Here is a 17,166-nt window from a genome sequence, read left to right on the forward strand (position 1 = left end):
TCTTGTTTCTCTCTCTCTCTGTTTGGCTTTCTCTCTCTGTCTCTTTCTCTCTGTTTCTCGCTCGCTTTCTCTCTCTGTCTCTTTCTCTCTGTTTCTGTTTCTGTCTACCTCTCTCTCTGTTGTACTCTCTCCCTTTGTCTGTCTTTCTCTCTCTCTCTCTCTGTTGTACTTTCTCTCTCTCTCAGTAACTCTTTCTCTCTCTCAGTATCTCTCTCTTTCCCTCTCTCTGTTTCTGTCAATTCAATTCAATTGACTTTATTGACATGGCAAGTTCATTATTACTTACATTGGCAAAGTATACATATCGAAAAATAAAAATCATACAATGTTATTTTCTGAATTTTTGTTTAAGATTCCGTCTCTCACAGTTGAAGTGTACCTATGATAAAAATTACAGACCTCTACATGCTTTGTCAGTAGGAAAACCTGCAAAATCGGCAGTGTATCAAATACTTGTTCTCCCCACTGTTTATAATATATATATTTGTATATAAATAAATGGTGGGACCAACAGCAATAATAATAGTAGTAGTGGACATGGGATTACCATTAACAACAACTACAACAACAATATTAATGAGAACAAAAATACATTAAAGCAATGGTAGTGGATCAGTGTCAACATGACTGAGAAGACCCATGACATGGTATGAAAGACCAAACAAAACAAGATGGGAAATATTATAGACATTACTTTGCACATTTCACTGGCTGTCCCTCAGGTTGTGGCAGGAGGACACATATTTAGGTGCCAAAACTGCACATTTTGGCTTTTCACCCAAATAAATATTAGATTTTTTATAGTTTCAAATTCTTTGTATTGAATTATAATTTTGGGAAAGAAATATTCTTTAGGTCGGAGTATTTGTCACAGTGTAATAGGAAATGCAGCTCTGTCTCTACCTCTCCCCTGGAGCAGAGTAAGCACAGCCTGTCCTCTCGGGGCAGCCAGGTTTGTCTGTGACGACCGGTCTCTATTGCCAGACTGTGCTCACTGAGTCTGTACCTAGTCAATGTTTTCCTCAGTTTTCTATCAGTCACAGTGGTCAGATATTCTGCCACCATGTACTGTCTGTTTAGAGCCAAATAGCATTGAAGTTTACTCAGATTTTTTTGTGGTGTCTTTCCAATAGGTGATATATTTTTATTTTTGTTTTGTGATGATTTGGTTGGGCCAGATTTTCTGAGTGCTGTCCTGAGGCTGGTTTGATTTTCTGAGTGCTGTCCTGGGGCTGGGGTTGGTTTGGGTTGGTTAACTGAGCCTCAGAACCAGCTGGCTGAGGGGACTCTTCCCTATTTTTATCTCTTGACATTATAGAGCTGTGTGATGGAATGTTTTGGGGTCACTTGTTTTTAGATGGTTGTAAAATTTGATGGCTCTTTTTTCTAATGGAATGAGGAGGGGGTATTGGCCCAATTCTGCTCTACATGCGTTATTTTGACTTTTTCTTTGCACAGGCAATACAGTCTTGCAAAACTCTGCATCCAGTATTTCGATTGGATGTTTGTCCCATTTGGTAAATTCATTATTAGAGATTGGAATCCATACTTCACTGCCATATAGAGTTGGTTCTATAACTGATTGAAAAATTTTGAGCCAGATTCTAATTGGAATTTCGATGTTCCTTTTAATGGCATAGAATGCTCTTCTTGCTTTGTCTCTCAGTTCATTCAGAGCCATGTGAAAGCTACCTGTGTTGCTGATATTTAGTCCTAGATATATGTAGTTGTTGGTGTGTTCTAATAGAACTGTGTCCAAATAGAATTTATATTTGTCATCCTTATTTCCGGACCTTTTTTGGAATATCATTATATTTGGGTTTTTTAGGTTAACGGTCAGAGCCCAGGTCTGACAGAACCTGTGAAAATGATCTAGGGGCTGCTGTAACCCCTCTTTAGTGGGAGACCGCAGCACCAGGTCATCTGCGTACAGCAGACACTTGATTTTAGTGTTGTGTAGGGTGATACCAGGTGCTGCCGATTCTTCTAATGTTTTTGCCAATTCATTAATGTAGATGTTAAATAGTGTTGGACTTATTGGGCAGCCCTGTTTCACTCCCCGTCCCTGAGAGAAGAAGTCTGTTTGCTTGTTGCCAATTTTAACCGCACATTTGTTTTTAGTGTACATTGATTTAATAAAATCATATGTTTTCCCTCCAATACCACCTTCTATTAGTTTATAAAAAAGACCTTCATGCCATATTAAATCAAATGCTTTCTTGAAATCTACAAAACACGAGTAGATTTTGCCTTTGTTTTTGTTTACTTGTTTATCAATTAGAGTGTGGAGGGTGTAAATGTGGTCTGTTGTATAATTTTTTAGAAATCCAATCTGGCTTCTGCTCAGGACGTTGTTTTTGTCAAGGAAATTATGTAGTCTGCTATTTATAATACTGCAGAGAATTTTCCCCAAGTTGCTGTTAACGCAAATTCCTCTGTAATTATTTGAGTCAAATTTGTCTCCATTTTTATAGATTGGTGTGATCAATCCCTGGTTCCAAATATCGGGGAAAATACCTACAGTGAGGATAATGCTGAAGAGTTTGAGTATAGCCAATTAGAATTTGTGATCTGTATATTTGATCATTTCATTTAAAATACCATCAGCACCACAGGCCTTTTTCGGTTGGAGAATGCATAGTTTTTCCAATAATTCTTATTCTGTAATTGGGGTATCCATAGGATTGTGATAGTCTTTAACTGCTGATTCGAGGATTTGTAATTTTTCTTGTGTATCTTTTTGTTCTGGGCTCTTTGTTTCTGTTTCTCTCTCTGTTGTACTCTCTTTTTTTTTCTCTCTCTCTCTCTCTCTCTCTCTGTTGTACTCTCTTTTTCTCTCTGTTTCTCTCTCTCTCTGTTGTACTCTCTCTCTCTGTTTCTCTTTGTCTGTCTTTCTCTCACTCTCTCTCTCTCTCTCTCTCTCTCTCTGTTGTACTCTCTTTTTCTCTCTGTTTCTCTCTCTCTGTTGTACTCTCTCTCTCTCTGTTTCTCTCTGTCTTTCTCTCACTCTCTCTCTCTCTCTCTCTCTGTTGTACTCTTTCTCTCTCACTCTCTTTCGCTCTCTCTGTGTTGTACTCTCTCTCTCTCTCTCTCTCTCTCTCTGTTTCTCTCTCACTCTCCTTCGCTCTCTCTCAGTATTTCTCTCTTTTTTTGTCTCTCTGTTTCTGTCTTTCTCTCTCTCACTCGCTTTCTCTCTGTTGTACTCTTTCTCCCTCTCTTTCTCTCTCACTATCTCTTTTGCTCTCTCTCTGTTTCTCTCTCTGTTTCTCTCTCTGATGCATATAATACGATGGGTGAAATGTTTACATATAATTCCAAATGTTCCCAAGGAAGATCAAGCGTATGAGGGAGAGATGATAGATGCTGCATGCAAACACAATCCTTCAATTTGCACTCTCCCACACTCGGGCACGCACACACACACACACACACACACACACAGGCGACTTCTCATCATATATTAACACCATGTAATTACCAATACTTTCAGTGTGTGAGAGAAGAGGGAACCTATGAATAGAGGGGGAGTCGTGTTAGAGCTAGAGTGTTGAAAGCTTTATTAGAAGACGTCTGCTTGACTTACATTTTATTGTGTTTTTTTTAATTGCACTCTAACCGCAGAATGTGGCTGCTGTTAAACACTCACACTGTCACGGTTTACACGCACCACTAAAACAAACAAACTACTGTAGAGGCATGGTTAAATATCTTATAAAAACAGGACTCATTTTGTGCTGTTGATAGGATATGAACAACAGTGGATAAATGGAGTTTGAGCCATCCTGGGAGCACAGTCTACTGTTGGACAGTCTGATGCAGGAATCAAATGTGGCGTTGTCGTCAGACTGGTTTTCAAAGAGAGTCCCATTAACCGGAGAGAGAGCAAGAGTGACAGAGTGACGAGCTCTCCTGCTATGATGAGAAGGAAAATAGAAATCACACAAACTCCGTAGTTCCCTACTGTAGGCTCTGACTTCTCAGACTTCCCATGATCCTGCCTCCCGGTGGCATTTCCAGACAGAAAACCCTTCTAGTATATAGCAGTAGAGCTCAGAGAACATGAGGAACAACAGTTTGATTGTGTTTACTGGTAGAGTTGTGGTTCCCAGAGCCTCACATTGATGATAGCAGGGCTTTATCACCAGTCCTTAGGCCTCCCTCCCCCTGTTCCGCCCTCCATCCCTCCACCTTTCCTGGGGCTAGTATTCCCAGCACTTCCTCCTTGGCCACACAGGCCCTACTGGGCCTGCTATCATGTGAGCACCCTCTGTGTGGACCTCAGAGGGCCCAGACGACAGTGGTTTGTGAGAGCAGAGGAGAGGATAAAGTGGAGCATGGCAAAAGACACTGATAAACTGGAGGGGGTAGAATATATTTCCCACACTCAGCTTGAAGTCAGTCAGACAATATACCATACATATAATAATAAAAGAATAATACAAATATATGTAATTTTATAGACAATGTCAAAGTCGCTTTAAAAACACAAACAAAATAACTATTTAACAAAACAAATCTGGCAGATTTTGATACTCTTCCACCACTTCAACTTACATATATATATATATATATATATATATACAGTGGGGCAAAAAGTATTTAGTCAGCCACCAATTGTGCATGTTTTCCCACTTAAAAAGATGAGAGGCCTGTAATTTTCATCATAGGTACACTTTAACTATGACAGACAAAATGAGAAAAAAAATCCGCAAAATCACATTGTATGATTTTTAATGAATTTATTTGCAAATTATGGTGGAAAATATTTCGCAGCATTGCCTTTAAATTGTTTAACTTGGGTCAAACATTTTGAGTAGCCTTCCACACGCTTCCCACAGTAAGTTGGGTGAATTTAGGACCATTCCTCCTGACAGAGCTGGTGTAACTGAGTCAGGTTTGTAGGCCTCCTTGCTCGCACACGCTTTTTCAGTTCTGCCCACAAATGTTCTAAAGGATTGAGGTCAGGGCTTTGTTATGGCCACTTCAATACCTTGAATTTGTTGTCCTTAAGCCAATTTGCCAATACTTTGGAAGTATGCTTAGGGTCCTTGTACATTTGGAAGACCCATTTGCAACCAAGCTCTAACTTCCTGACTGATGTCTTGAGATGTTGCTTCAATATATTCACATAATTTTCCTGCTTCATGATGCCATCTATCTTGTGAAGTGCACCAGTTCCTCCTGCAGCAAAGCACCCCCACAACATGATGCTTCTTCATGGTTGGTATGGTTTTCTTCAGCTTGCAAGCCTCCCCCTTTTCCTCCAAACATAACGATGGTCATTATGGCCAAACTGTTCTGTTTTTGTTTCATCAGACCAGAGGACATTTCTCCAAAAAGTACAATCTTTGTCCCCATGTACAGTTGCAAACCGTAGTCTGGCTTTTTTTATGGCGGTTTTGGAGCAGTGGCTTCTTCCTTGCTGAGGGGCCTTTCAGGTTATGTCGATATTGGACTCGTTTTACTGTGGATATAGATACTTTTGTACCTGTTTCCTCCAGCATCTTCACAAGGTCCTTTGCTGTTGTTCTGGGATTGATTTGCACTTTTCGAACCAAAGTACGTTCATCTCTAGGAGACAGACGCGTCTCCTTCCTGAGCAGTATGGCGGCTGCGTGGTTCCATGGTGTTTATACTTGCGTACTATTGTTTGTACAGATGAACGTGGTACCTACAGGCATTTGAAAATTGCTCCCAAGGATGAACCAGACTTGTGGAGGTCTACAATTTTCTTCTGAGGTCTTGGCTGATTTCTTTAGATTTTCCCATGATATCAAGCATAGGTGCACTGAGTTTGAAGGTAGGCCTTGAAATACATCCACAGGTACACCTCCAATTGACTCAAATTATGTCAATTAGCTTTTCAGAAACTTCAAAAGCCATGACAAAATTTTCTAGAATTTCCCAAGCTGTTTAATGGCACAGTCAACTTAGTGTATGTAAACTTCTGACCCACTGGAATTGTGATACAGTGAATTATTAGTGAAATAATCTGTCTGTAAACAATTGTTGGAACAATTACTTATGTCATGCACAAAGTATATATCCTAACCGACTTGCCAAAACTATAGTTTGTTAACAAGAAATTTGTGGAGTTTTTGAAAAACTAGTTTTAATGTTTAATGACTCCAACCTAAGTGTCTGTAAACTTCTGACTTCAACTGTACATGCATTCAAACATACATACATACATACATACATACATACATATTTTTGTCCATTCAAATAACATCAAATTGATTAGCAATACAGTAAACAATAGACATTGTTAATGTTGTAAATGACTATTATAGCAGGATCTTTTAGCTTTTTCTCAGGATCTTTTGATATTTTATGTAATATCTACATAGGCGCACAGAGGCCCATTATCAGCAACCATCACTCCTGTGTTCCAATGGCACGTTGTGTTAGCCAATCCAAGTTTATAATTTTAAAAGGCTAATTGATCATTACAAAACCCTTTTGCAATTCTGTTACGTTAGCACAACTGAATGCATTCAACTGAAATGTGTCTTCCGCATTTAACCCAACCCTTCTGAATCAGAGAGGTGCGGGGGGCTGCCATATTTGACATCCACATTTCGGCGCCCGAGGAACGAAGGTCAGTCAATTCGGAAAATTTCAAGAACTGTGAAAGTTTCTTCAACTGCAGTCGCAAAAACCATCAAGCTACCACGAATCCAGATATGACCCGGATACAGACACAGGAGGCGGATAGTTTGATTCTCCGAATATTTAATATAACAGCGGAATTGCTGCAGCAATGCATTGAAAGTGTGATCCTGGCGTTCCCGCCAAGGTCTGGAGTCCTTTCATAAGGTTTTGAAGTAGCTCCTCGTGTCGTCCAATGGTGGTTCCTTGGGAGGAGACAGCGTTGCAAAGCTGGTCTGAGTCTGCTGGATCAGTCATGGCCAGTTCGTACTATCACGATTGTCAGAATATTTAATATAACAACGGTGCAGGCAAAAGGCACGTCGAGGGCAGGCAGAGGTTCGTAAACCAGGTCCGAGTCAGGTAGGTACAGGACGGCAGGCAGGCAGAAAGGTCAGAACCGGGAAGACTAGAAAATAAAAACTTGAACAGGAGAAACGGGAAACATGCTGGTAAGACCTGACAAAACAAGACGAACTGGAAACAGACAAACAAAAAATGCAGGTATAAATACACAAGGGATAGCAGGAGACAAACGGCTGTGAGACAGAGGTTTAGTCCTAGACGCATGAAAAGTGGGATGTATACGGAGGGTGCTGGGCAACACAAGACCAACAGCAGTGGGGCTAAGGATTTTAGAGATGGGGAAAGGGCTGATAAAGCAGCCGGAAAGTTTGCGGGACTGCACCCGAAGGGGCAGATCCTGAGTAGAAAGCCGTACCCTCTTCCCGAGATGATAGCAGGGAGCAGGGGTCCGGTGGCTGGAGGTGGTCTTGAGAAGAACGGACCGGACTCTCCAGGTACGACAACAGCTGTGGCCAAGCAGGGAAGAGAGTTGCGGGTCTATTCTACCCGCACAGTTGCTGGCTCCAAGTGGTGGGGTTGGCGGAGACGAGGCAAGAAGAGCCGTCTCCAGGTCCTGATTGGCTCGCTCCCACTGGCCGTTAGACTGGGAGCGAAAACTGGAGGATAGGCTGGCCGACAACCCAATGAGGGTGCAGAACGCCTTGCAGAACCGAGACGAGAACTGAGGACCGCGATCGGAGACCATGTCAACCGGAAGTCCATGGATCCTGAAAACCTGTTGCACCATGAGCTGGGCTGTCTCCTTGGCAGAGGGTAACTTGGAACACCTATCCACCACTGTAAGCATAGCGGTGTTGCCATCGGTGTTGCCATATGAGTGCAGCTGCACTCATATATAAAATTTGATTTGATTTGACAGAGGGAGACCAGTGACGAAGTCCAGGGACATATAAGACCAGGGGCTGTGAAGAGCAGGGAGTGGTTGAAGGAGTACAGCCGGAGCTTGTCGTGGAGTCGTATTCTGTGCACACACAGTGCAGGCGACAGCGAATGTGGAGACGTCAGGAACCATGGTGGGCCATCAAAATTGTTGTCGGATGAAGTGGCAACAGACAAACAGAAAACGCAGGTATAAATACACAAGGGATAATGGGGAAAATGAGAGACACCTGGTGGAGTGTGGAGACAAGCACAAGACATGTGAAGCAGATCAGGGTGTGAGGACCATCACTCATGAGGATCTCCCACAGGAAGGAAGACCCAGAGTTACCTCTGCTGCAGAGGATAAGTTCTTTAGGGTTAACTGCACCTCAGATTGCAGCCCAAATAAATGCTTCACAGAGTTCAAGTAACAGACACATTTCAACTGTTCAGAGGAGACTGTGTGAATCAAGCCTTCATGGTCGAATTGCTGCAAAGAAAATCACTACTAAAGGACACCAATAATAAGAAGACACTTGCTTGGGCCAAGAAACACAAACAATGGACTTAGACCGGTGGAAAAACTGTCCTTTGGTCTGATGAGTCCAAATTTGAGATTTTTGGTTCCAACCGCCGTGTCTTTCAGATGCAGAGTAGGTGAACGGATGATCTCCGCATGTGTGGTTCCCACTATGAAGCATGGAGTAGGAGTTGTGATGGTGTGGGGGTGCTTTGATAGTGACACTGTCTGTGATTTATTTTTCAACAGGACAATGACCCAACACACCTCTAGGTTATGTTAGGGCTATTTGACCAAGAAGGAGAATGATGGAGTGCCTCATCAGATGACCTGGCCTCCACAATCACCCGATTGTCATGTTGGATGAGTTGGACCGCAGAGTGAAGGAAAAGTAGCCAACAAGTCCTCAGCATATGTGGGAACTATTTCAAGACTGAAAGCATTCCAGGTGAAGCTGGTTGAGAGAATGCCAAGTGTGTGCAAAGCTGTCATCAAGTCAAAGGGTGGCTACTTTGAAGAATTTAAAATATAAAATACATTTTGATTTGTTTAACACTTTTTTGCTTCATACATGATTCCATATATGTTATTTCATAGTTTTGATGTCTTCTCTATTATTCTACAATGTAGAAAATAGTCTAAATAAAGAAAATACCCTGGAATGAGTAGGTGTGTCCAAACTTTTGACTGGTACTGTATATTTATTTTTATAATTATTATTTATGTATATATATATATATATATATATATATATATATATATATATATATATACTCTGTCTGTTTGTATACTTATTCCCCTTGACCCATTCCATATCTTGTTGGGTTACAGTCTGCATTCTGTCACGTGTGCTCCCTCTCCCTTCCCTGATTACCTTCCCAAAATATGTCACTCCCCTTTGGTTCCTTCCCCAGGTGTTATTGTTTCTGTTTCATGTCTGTGCGTTGTTCTTGTTTCTTGTTTTGTATTATGAGGCGCTTACTCCCTGAACTTGCTTCCCGACTCTCAGTGCACATTATTACAGAATAAAGCCTCACCTATGGGAAGCATCATTGTTTAAAAAATAATAGTAATTCTGTCAGGTGGAATGACGTCGGGTCCGGGAGCCGCTGCAGGCTTTCTTTTCTCAGCCGGATCGCCAGGCTCCCCTGCCTCTGCCGGCTCGTCGGGCTTGCATGCCTTCGTCAGATAGCCCGGCTCCCCTGCCTCAGCCAGTCTGTCAGGTTCCTGCGTCCCAGCCAGCGTCAGGTTCCTGCGCATCAGCAGGGGTGACCTGTCCGCTCCTGATCCCCGGGATCGTCCCTTGGGTTGGTGTCCTCCGGCTGGAGCCGAACACGCCGTGGAGGGGGTACCGTCAGATATGTTTTCTCTCCGGCGCTCTAGGTCACCATGCTCCTGCGTCTCAGCCAGATTGACGGGTTTCCTTCACCTCTGCAGAGGTGTCCGGTCCGCTCCTGTTTCCCGGGATTGTCATTTTGGTCGCCTTCCTGCAGCTGGAGCCGCGTGTCAGGTAGGGGGTACTGTCACATGTGCTCCGGCCTCTAGGTCACCAGGCTGCTCATTATGGCACACGCCTGTCACCATCGTCACGCGCACATGCGCATCATCAGACTCACCTGGACTCCATCACTTCCCTGATTACCTTCCCTATATATGTCACTTCCTTTGGTTCCTTCCCCAGGCGTCATTGTTTCAGTTTCATGTCTGTGCGTTGTTTGTGGTTCTTGTTTTGTATTATGTTGCGTTTATTTATTAAAACACTCCCTGAACTTGCTTCCCGACTCTCAGCGTACATCATTACACATTCAAAATGGATTAAATATATTTGTTTCTCACCCATCAACACACAATACCCCATAATAACAGTGAAAACAGTTTTCAACTCTCTCGGCAAGTTTCTAAGAACTTTGCACAACTGGATTGTATAATTATTCTTTTCAAAATTCATTACATTTGTTGTTTTGCAGATTCTCTGTAATGAGTGCATACATTTTAATACTTTTTTCGTACTGGTCCCCCGTTGGAATCGAACCCACAACCCTGGCGTCATGCTCTACCTACTGAGCTACACAGGACAAATTGGTTATTGATCATTGCAAGACAACCATTTAAGTCTTGCCATAGATGTAATTTTTAAAAGTGATTATTAGTTTTTTTTTACCCCTTTTTCGTGATATCCAATTGGTAGTTACAGTCTTGTTCCATCGCTGCAACTCCCGTATGGACTCGGGAGAGGCGAAGGTCAAGAGCTGTGCATCCTGCAGAACACAACCACACTACTTCTTGACACACTGCCCGCTTAACCCGGAAGCCAGCTGCACCAATGTGTCGGAGAATACACTGGTGACTGTGTCAGCTTGCATTGCGCCCGGCCAGGCGCTTGCATTGCCTGGCCAAACCCTCCCCTAACCCGGCAGACACCGGGCCAATTGTGTGCTGCACCATGGGTCTCCCAGTTGCAGTCGGCTGCGACAGCAGCTGGACTCGAACCAGGATCTCTAGTGGTACAGCTAGGACTTTGATGCAGTGCCTTAGACCACTCCACCACTCGGGAGGACCTGCCTTAGATTTTCAAGCAGATTTAAGTCAAAGCTGTAACTTGGCAACTCAGGAACATTCACTGTCTTCTTGGTAAGCAACTCCAGTGTAGATTTGGCCTTGTGTTTTAGATTATCGTCCTGATGAAAGGTGAATTAATCTTTCAGTGTCTGGTGGAAAGCAGACTGAACCAGGTTTTCCTCTAGGATTTTGCCTATGCTTAGCTCTATTAGGTTTCTTTTTTATGCTGAAAAACTCCCCAGTCCTTAACGATTACAAGCAAATCCATAACATGATGCAGCCACCACTATACTTGAAAATATGGAGAGTGGTACTCAGTAATGTGTTGTATTGGATTTGCCCAAAGCATAACACTTGGTAATCAGGACAAAAAGTTTGTTGCTTTGTCACATTTCTTGCAGTATTACTTTGGTGCCTTGTTGCAAACGTTGTTGCAAATGTTTTGGAATATTTGTATTCTGTACAGGCTTCCTTCTTTTCACTCTGTCAATTAGGTTATTATTGTGGAGTAACTACAAATGTTGTTGATCCATTCTTAGTTTTCTCCTATCACAGCCATTAAACTCTGTACCTGTTTTACACTCACCGTTGGCCTCATGGTGAGTTCTCTGAGCAGTTTCCTTCCTCTCTGGCAACTGAGTTAGGAAGGATGCCTGTATCTTTGTGGTGACTGGGTGTATTGATACACCATCCAAAGTGTAATTAATAACTTTACCCTGCTCAAAGGGATATTCAATGTCTGCTTTTTATTTTACTAATCTACCAATAGATGCCATTCTTTGTGAGGCATTGGAAAACCTCCCTGGTCTTTGTGGTTGAGTCTGTGTTTGAAATGCACTGCTCGACTGAGGGACCTTACAATTAACTGTATGTGTGGGGTACAGAGATGAGGTAGTCATTCAAAAATCATGTTAAACACTATTATTGCACACAGAGTGAGTCCTTGAAACGTATGACTGAACTTATTTAGGTTTGCCATAACAAAGTGGTTGAATAGTTATTGACTCAAGACATTTCAGCTTTTAATTTTTTATGAATTTGTAAAAATGTCTAAAAACATAATTCAACTTTGATATTATGGGATATTGTGTGTAGGCCAGTGACAAAATATCTAAATTTGATCAATTTCAAATTCAGGCTGTACAGTCAAGGGGTGTGAATACTTTTTGAAGGCACTGTACTTACTCAAATGGACAGCTTTCTCAAGTACTGCATTTTCTATGTGTGTCTAGCTTGTCTAACTAGCTAACTGTGTATTACCCCCGGTGAATTCACATTACTAGGAGGGTAAAGAAGTTTTTTTCGATGCAAAAAATAATAGATTTACAATAGAACAAAACATTGTGGGAGAAAGAGCTTCATATTGATTCCCAGTATAACAGAGTAAGAGCTTTAATGTACAGCACAGCAATAGGTTGGTTGGTGCAGTAGTGCTGTTGAGAGATATTGGTAAAGCTGTGTTCCCGGTGAGCTGTGTGAAACCATCCATTATTGATGTTGTGTCTGTGGTCTTACTGCAGAACAGATACCCTTTGGGGACACCACTGTTTCACAGTAGAATAATAGAGAGCTTGCATTGTGTTTGGAAAAGGCAATATCAAAAGGTAATATGTCTACAGTGCTGTACAATTTGTCCGAGGGCCTCTTTATTGTCTTTTTAAAAAATGGATCTGTGTCGTAGTTCTATTTTATGTGAATGTTTTTTTTACCAACAGTAGGTCAGTTTGGTTCACTCAAGTAAACTAAAACCCTTACATAAATGGGGCACTTAGTGTGTAATACATTTAAGGTAATTTAAACAATAGAGCAGGTTTCCCCAAATGCTATCGATTTTTGGGGGGTTGGACATAAATGTCTGTAAAAAAACTAAAGCAAATCAGTGATTTTAATTTTGGAAATCTGTTCCAAAGTATTTCCATCCATAATAGCGAGATATATGCGATCGTATACAAATGTAAGCAAGGTTTGAAAAAAGTATGTTTTAGTCAAGTATTATACACTATATACTGTACACAAGAGTATGTGGACACCCCTTCAAATTAGTGGATTCGGCTATGTCACCCACACCCGTTGCTGACAGGTTTATAAAATTGAACACACAGCCATGCAATCAACAGACAGAAATTGGCAGTAGAATGACCTTACTGAAAAGCTCAGTGATTTTTGTTGGGAGAAACCCAAGAAATGGGTTTCCATGGCCGAGCAGCCGCACAAAAGCCTAAGATCACCATGATCACAATGCCAAGCATGTAAAGCTCGCTTCCATTAGACTCTGGAGCATTGGAACTGCTTTCTTTGGAATGATGAATGAAGCTTCACCATCTGGCAGTCCGATGGACGAATCTGGGTTTGGCGGATGACAGGAGAATGCTACCTTCCCGATTGCACAGTGCCAACTGTACAGTTTGGTGGAGGAGGAATAATGGTCTGGCTTTTTTTCATGGTTCTACTAGGTCCCATAGTTCCAGTGAAGGGAATCTTAATGCTACAGCATACAATGGCATTCTAGACGATTCTGTGCTTCCAACTTTGTGCCAAAGGTTTGGGGAAGGCGCTTTCTTGTTTCAGCATACAAATGCCCTCTCGCACAAAGCGAGGTCCATACAGAAATGGTTTGTCGAGATCGGTGTGGAAGAACTTGACTGGCATGCACAGAGCTCGGACCACAACCCCATAGATCACCTGCGGGATGAATTGGCACGCCGACAGCTAGCCAGGCCTAATTGCCCAACATCAGTGCCCGACCTCACTAGTGCTCTTGTGGCTGAATGGAAGCAAATCCCCGCGGCAATGTTCCAACATCTAGTGGAAAGCCTTCCCAGAAGAGTGGAGGCTATTATAGCAGCAAAGGGGGAACCAACTCCATATTAATGCCCATGATTTTGGAATGAGATATCTGACGAGTAGGTGTCCACATACTTTTGAGATTCGGTCACTTTGCAGTCTACAAATTGTTTGTAATTATTTTCGCCCCCCTGATCATCTGCTCAAAAAAAATCACTCCGCAGCTGAATCTAGTTGATGAACCATTCAATTGACCAACACATTTGACTTGAGGTGGCCTGAAGCTAAATGATGAAACAATCACATGTTCAAAAGACTAACATTTTAAGTATGATAACAATGTTATGTCATTCTCCATAATCTCATGGTTGACTGCCGCCACTACCATTGAAGTCAGGTGTTATGTAATTCTCATTATACAGTAATATACATGCTCTCAGTTAGGCCTCCTCAGGTCAAGTGATAGCAGTACTTAACAGAGATCAGATAGACTCGCGCTAACCATACCCACTCAGTACAAACCATTTCCATTGATTACATCACATCATTAATCACTGTTATTGATCTTTTAACAGGAAAAAGCTTGGACCAGAGTGTGCTGCACAGTGCTGTCCCTAAGCCCCAACGCTATGACACCACGGTACCTCTCCTGCTGGAAGGGCGGCAGCGCAAACCACTCAGCCAGCTCAAGTCCAGGGTAAATATTCATAAAGTGGCCACTTAGCGGCCTTGGCTAATGCTAATAAGCTGCTCCTACTATAGCTCAGCCAAGCGCAGATGCTAGCCTGCCTGCTCACTTGCATCAGGTCTCCTGTGTTGTTCCAGTCGTGAGCTCCTAATAATTCCCCATTTCTGTTTATCCTCGGCTGATTCCCCTTTCTGCTTTTTCCTCAAAGCTCGCTCCCTACGGCGTTGAATGGCCCCTCTGTTGTTTGTTTAGTATGAGCTAGGCCCTGAGGCTCCACACACTGTGAAATTATTCCCCCAACTCGCCAGGCTCCTATACTCTACAAATCAGCAGTGCATGAAAAGCAACATTTTGAAATGGTTTACCACTGGCAGAAGACTGCCTTTTTTCCCTTAAACTGTCTGGTTTTGAAACAAAGTCAGGTAGCAACCGGATTTGAAACCATCTAACCATTGTGCTAAAATGTATTGGAAGGGTGAGCGCAGTTGCAGATGGCTAGCAAATGCACCCTAACACTTGTTATCCTTGACATACCAGAACTTTAAGCAAAGATATACAAGACCTATTAGACTTTCTTTCTATGAACCATGTGTAATGCCTGAAATCCATTGAGTTATTAAAACCAGGTAAATCAGCACATTTAATCTCTGCTATTACATGGGGTCTCTAACCAATTAATAAGCATGTTCTGCAATTGAGTATCTGGTTTTAGGGTATATTAGGGCAGCTTCAGACGGGGAAACCCGATGCGTTCAGCCCACTAGGACTTGGGGAGAGAAATACATATTTGAAATCTGGGATCCCCCACCTTCACCATAGGGAAACCATTCCCGACAAGGGAAACGCGTGGGTGTTGAGTAGTACTCCCAGAATATTTAAAACAGCCATGGCTTTCCAAGATTTATCCCTCAGATTATACATGAGTGGATAGGTTTTTCCTAGCTGGAGGAAATACCACACCCTCTGAGGGGGTGTTTTTTTTCTATGTTAGTTTCTCAATTACACACTCTCCCTGAATGCTGAACTTGTGCTTTACTTGGCTGACATGGGGAGGGTATTAGCAAATCAACAAAATCTCTGAAATGAGAAGGAGTCATGAGAGCTGCCAGTGATGCACCAGTAATTCATCAGAATGTGTTATATTATAGCTTTGTCTGGAACAATGAAGAGATTCTAGTTATTTACTTAGGACAGAATTTTGGTGAAAGTTAATTACATTTTATTAGAGAGGTATTCCATTGTCATGACACTACATAATCAATTGAGTTTGACAACAATGTGTATTTGTATAGCTCACGAGCCAGCTGTTATAGCCATGTTGACCATTCCAACATATTATTGAGTTTAACAATGATTGAGTTGGTTATTTTATCAGAGATGATACCAAACTCATTTTTCCTTCCACCCCTTTAGTTTTTATTGAACTGTTCTCGGTGCCACAAGAAGTAGCAAGCCAATATCTTGGTGGTGGTGAGTCAGGACAATTGGGTGATGACCTGACATGAACCGCCCTGCCTTTTAAACCACAAATGGACCCACAAACTATACAACTCTATGCACAAGGACTACTTTTAACCATTTCTACTGAACATTTGACAAAAACACGTTCACTTGAAGATCAGTGCAGATACAACATTTGTAACAGAATGATGGCACCAACAGCACAAACCGTCATTTGATTACCAAACTTTACTGCACAGTTCAAGTAAATATGTTTTTGTAAACTTTTCTGTGGATATTGTTAAATAGTGTTGTATGGTTTGTTTAGCTTTGCAGTCTTTGGTTTTTGTTTGGCATACATTTTAAAGTTAAAAATATGAGTCTCAGTACCTCTCTGTTACGATGGATTTGCCCTTATCTGACTGGGACAAAATACTGGTTGTTCTGTCTCTGCCTGTCTATCTTTATCTCTGCATGCCTATCTTTATCTCTGCCTGTCTGTCTATCTTCATCTCTCAAGGTGCCGCCAAAATGCCTGGCTGCTTGTCTGTGTACCTGCTTCTACGTGGGTAGTAAAATAGTTCAAATGACAACATGACCTTTTTCTAGCAGGAGGCTCTCCATCCCTGTGTGTGTGTGTGTGTGTGTGTGTGTGTGTGTGTGTGTGTGTGTGTGTGTGTGTGTGTGTGTGTGTGTGTGTGTGTGTGTGTGTGTGTGTGTGTGTGTGTGTGTGTGTGTGTGTGTGTGTGTGTGTGTGTGTGTGTGATACAGTATCTGATAGCCTGTCATAAACTGTGCGACAGACAGAGATCCCCAGCTACTGTCAAGCCCCCCTTTTCCCATGGGCCAGTTCGGTCATAACTCATGAGTGTTAAAAAGGCAGGAGGTCTGGGGAAATTAGTGTCAGGGTCATAACTCATGAGTGTTAAAAAGGCAGGAGGTCTGGGGAAATTAGTGTCAGGGTCATAACTCATGAGTGTTAAAAAGGCAGGAGGTCTGGGGAAATTAGTGTCAGGGTCATAACTCATGAGTGTTAAAAAGGCAGGTGGTCTGGGGAAATTAGTGTCAGGGTCATAACTCATGAGTGTTAAAAAGGCAGGTGGTCTGGGGAAATTAGTGTCAGGGTCATAACTCATGAGTGTTAAAAAGGCAGGTGGTCTGGGGAAATTAGTGTCAGGGTCATAACTCATGAGTGTTAAAAAGGCAGGTGGTCTGGGGAAATTAGTGTCAGGGTCATAACTCATGAGTGTTAACAAGGCAGGTGGTCTGGGGAAATTAGTGTCAGGGTCATAACTCA

General features: G+C 42.2%; 1 protein-coding gene across 2 annotated transcripts in view; it reads left to right on the forward strand.

Annotated features, from left to right (window-relative positions):
* LOC109888986 (disintegrin and metalloproteinase domain-containing protein 12) overlaps nucleotides 1–17,166 on the forward strand; it is a 146,539-nt gene that overhangs the window by 37,103 nt on the left and 92,270 nt on the right. For both annotated transcript variants that reach the window (XM_031823581.1, XM_031823582.1), the window contains exon 2: nucleotides 14,317–14,438. In XM_031823581.1, the coding sequence (XP_031679441.1) occupies nucleotides 14,317–14,438 (122 nt within the window). The remainder of the gene's footprint in view (nucleotides 1–14,316; nucleotides 14,439–17,166) is intronic.

This window comes from Oncorhynchus kisutch, linkage group LG4 (genome assembly GCF_002021735.2).
Source record: "Oncorhynchus kisutch isolate 150728-3 linkage group LG4, Okis_V2, whole genome shotgun sequence".
NCBI lineage: Eukaryota > Metazoa > Chordata > Actinopteri > Salmoniformes > Salmonidae > Oncorhynchus > Oncorhynchus kisutch.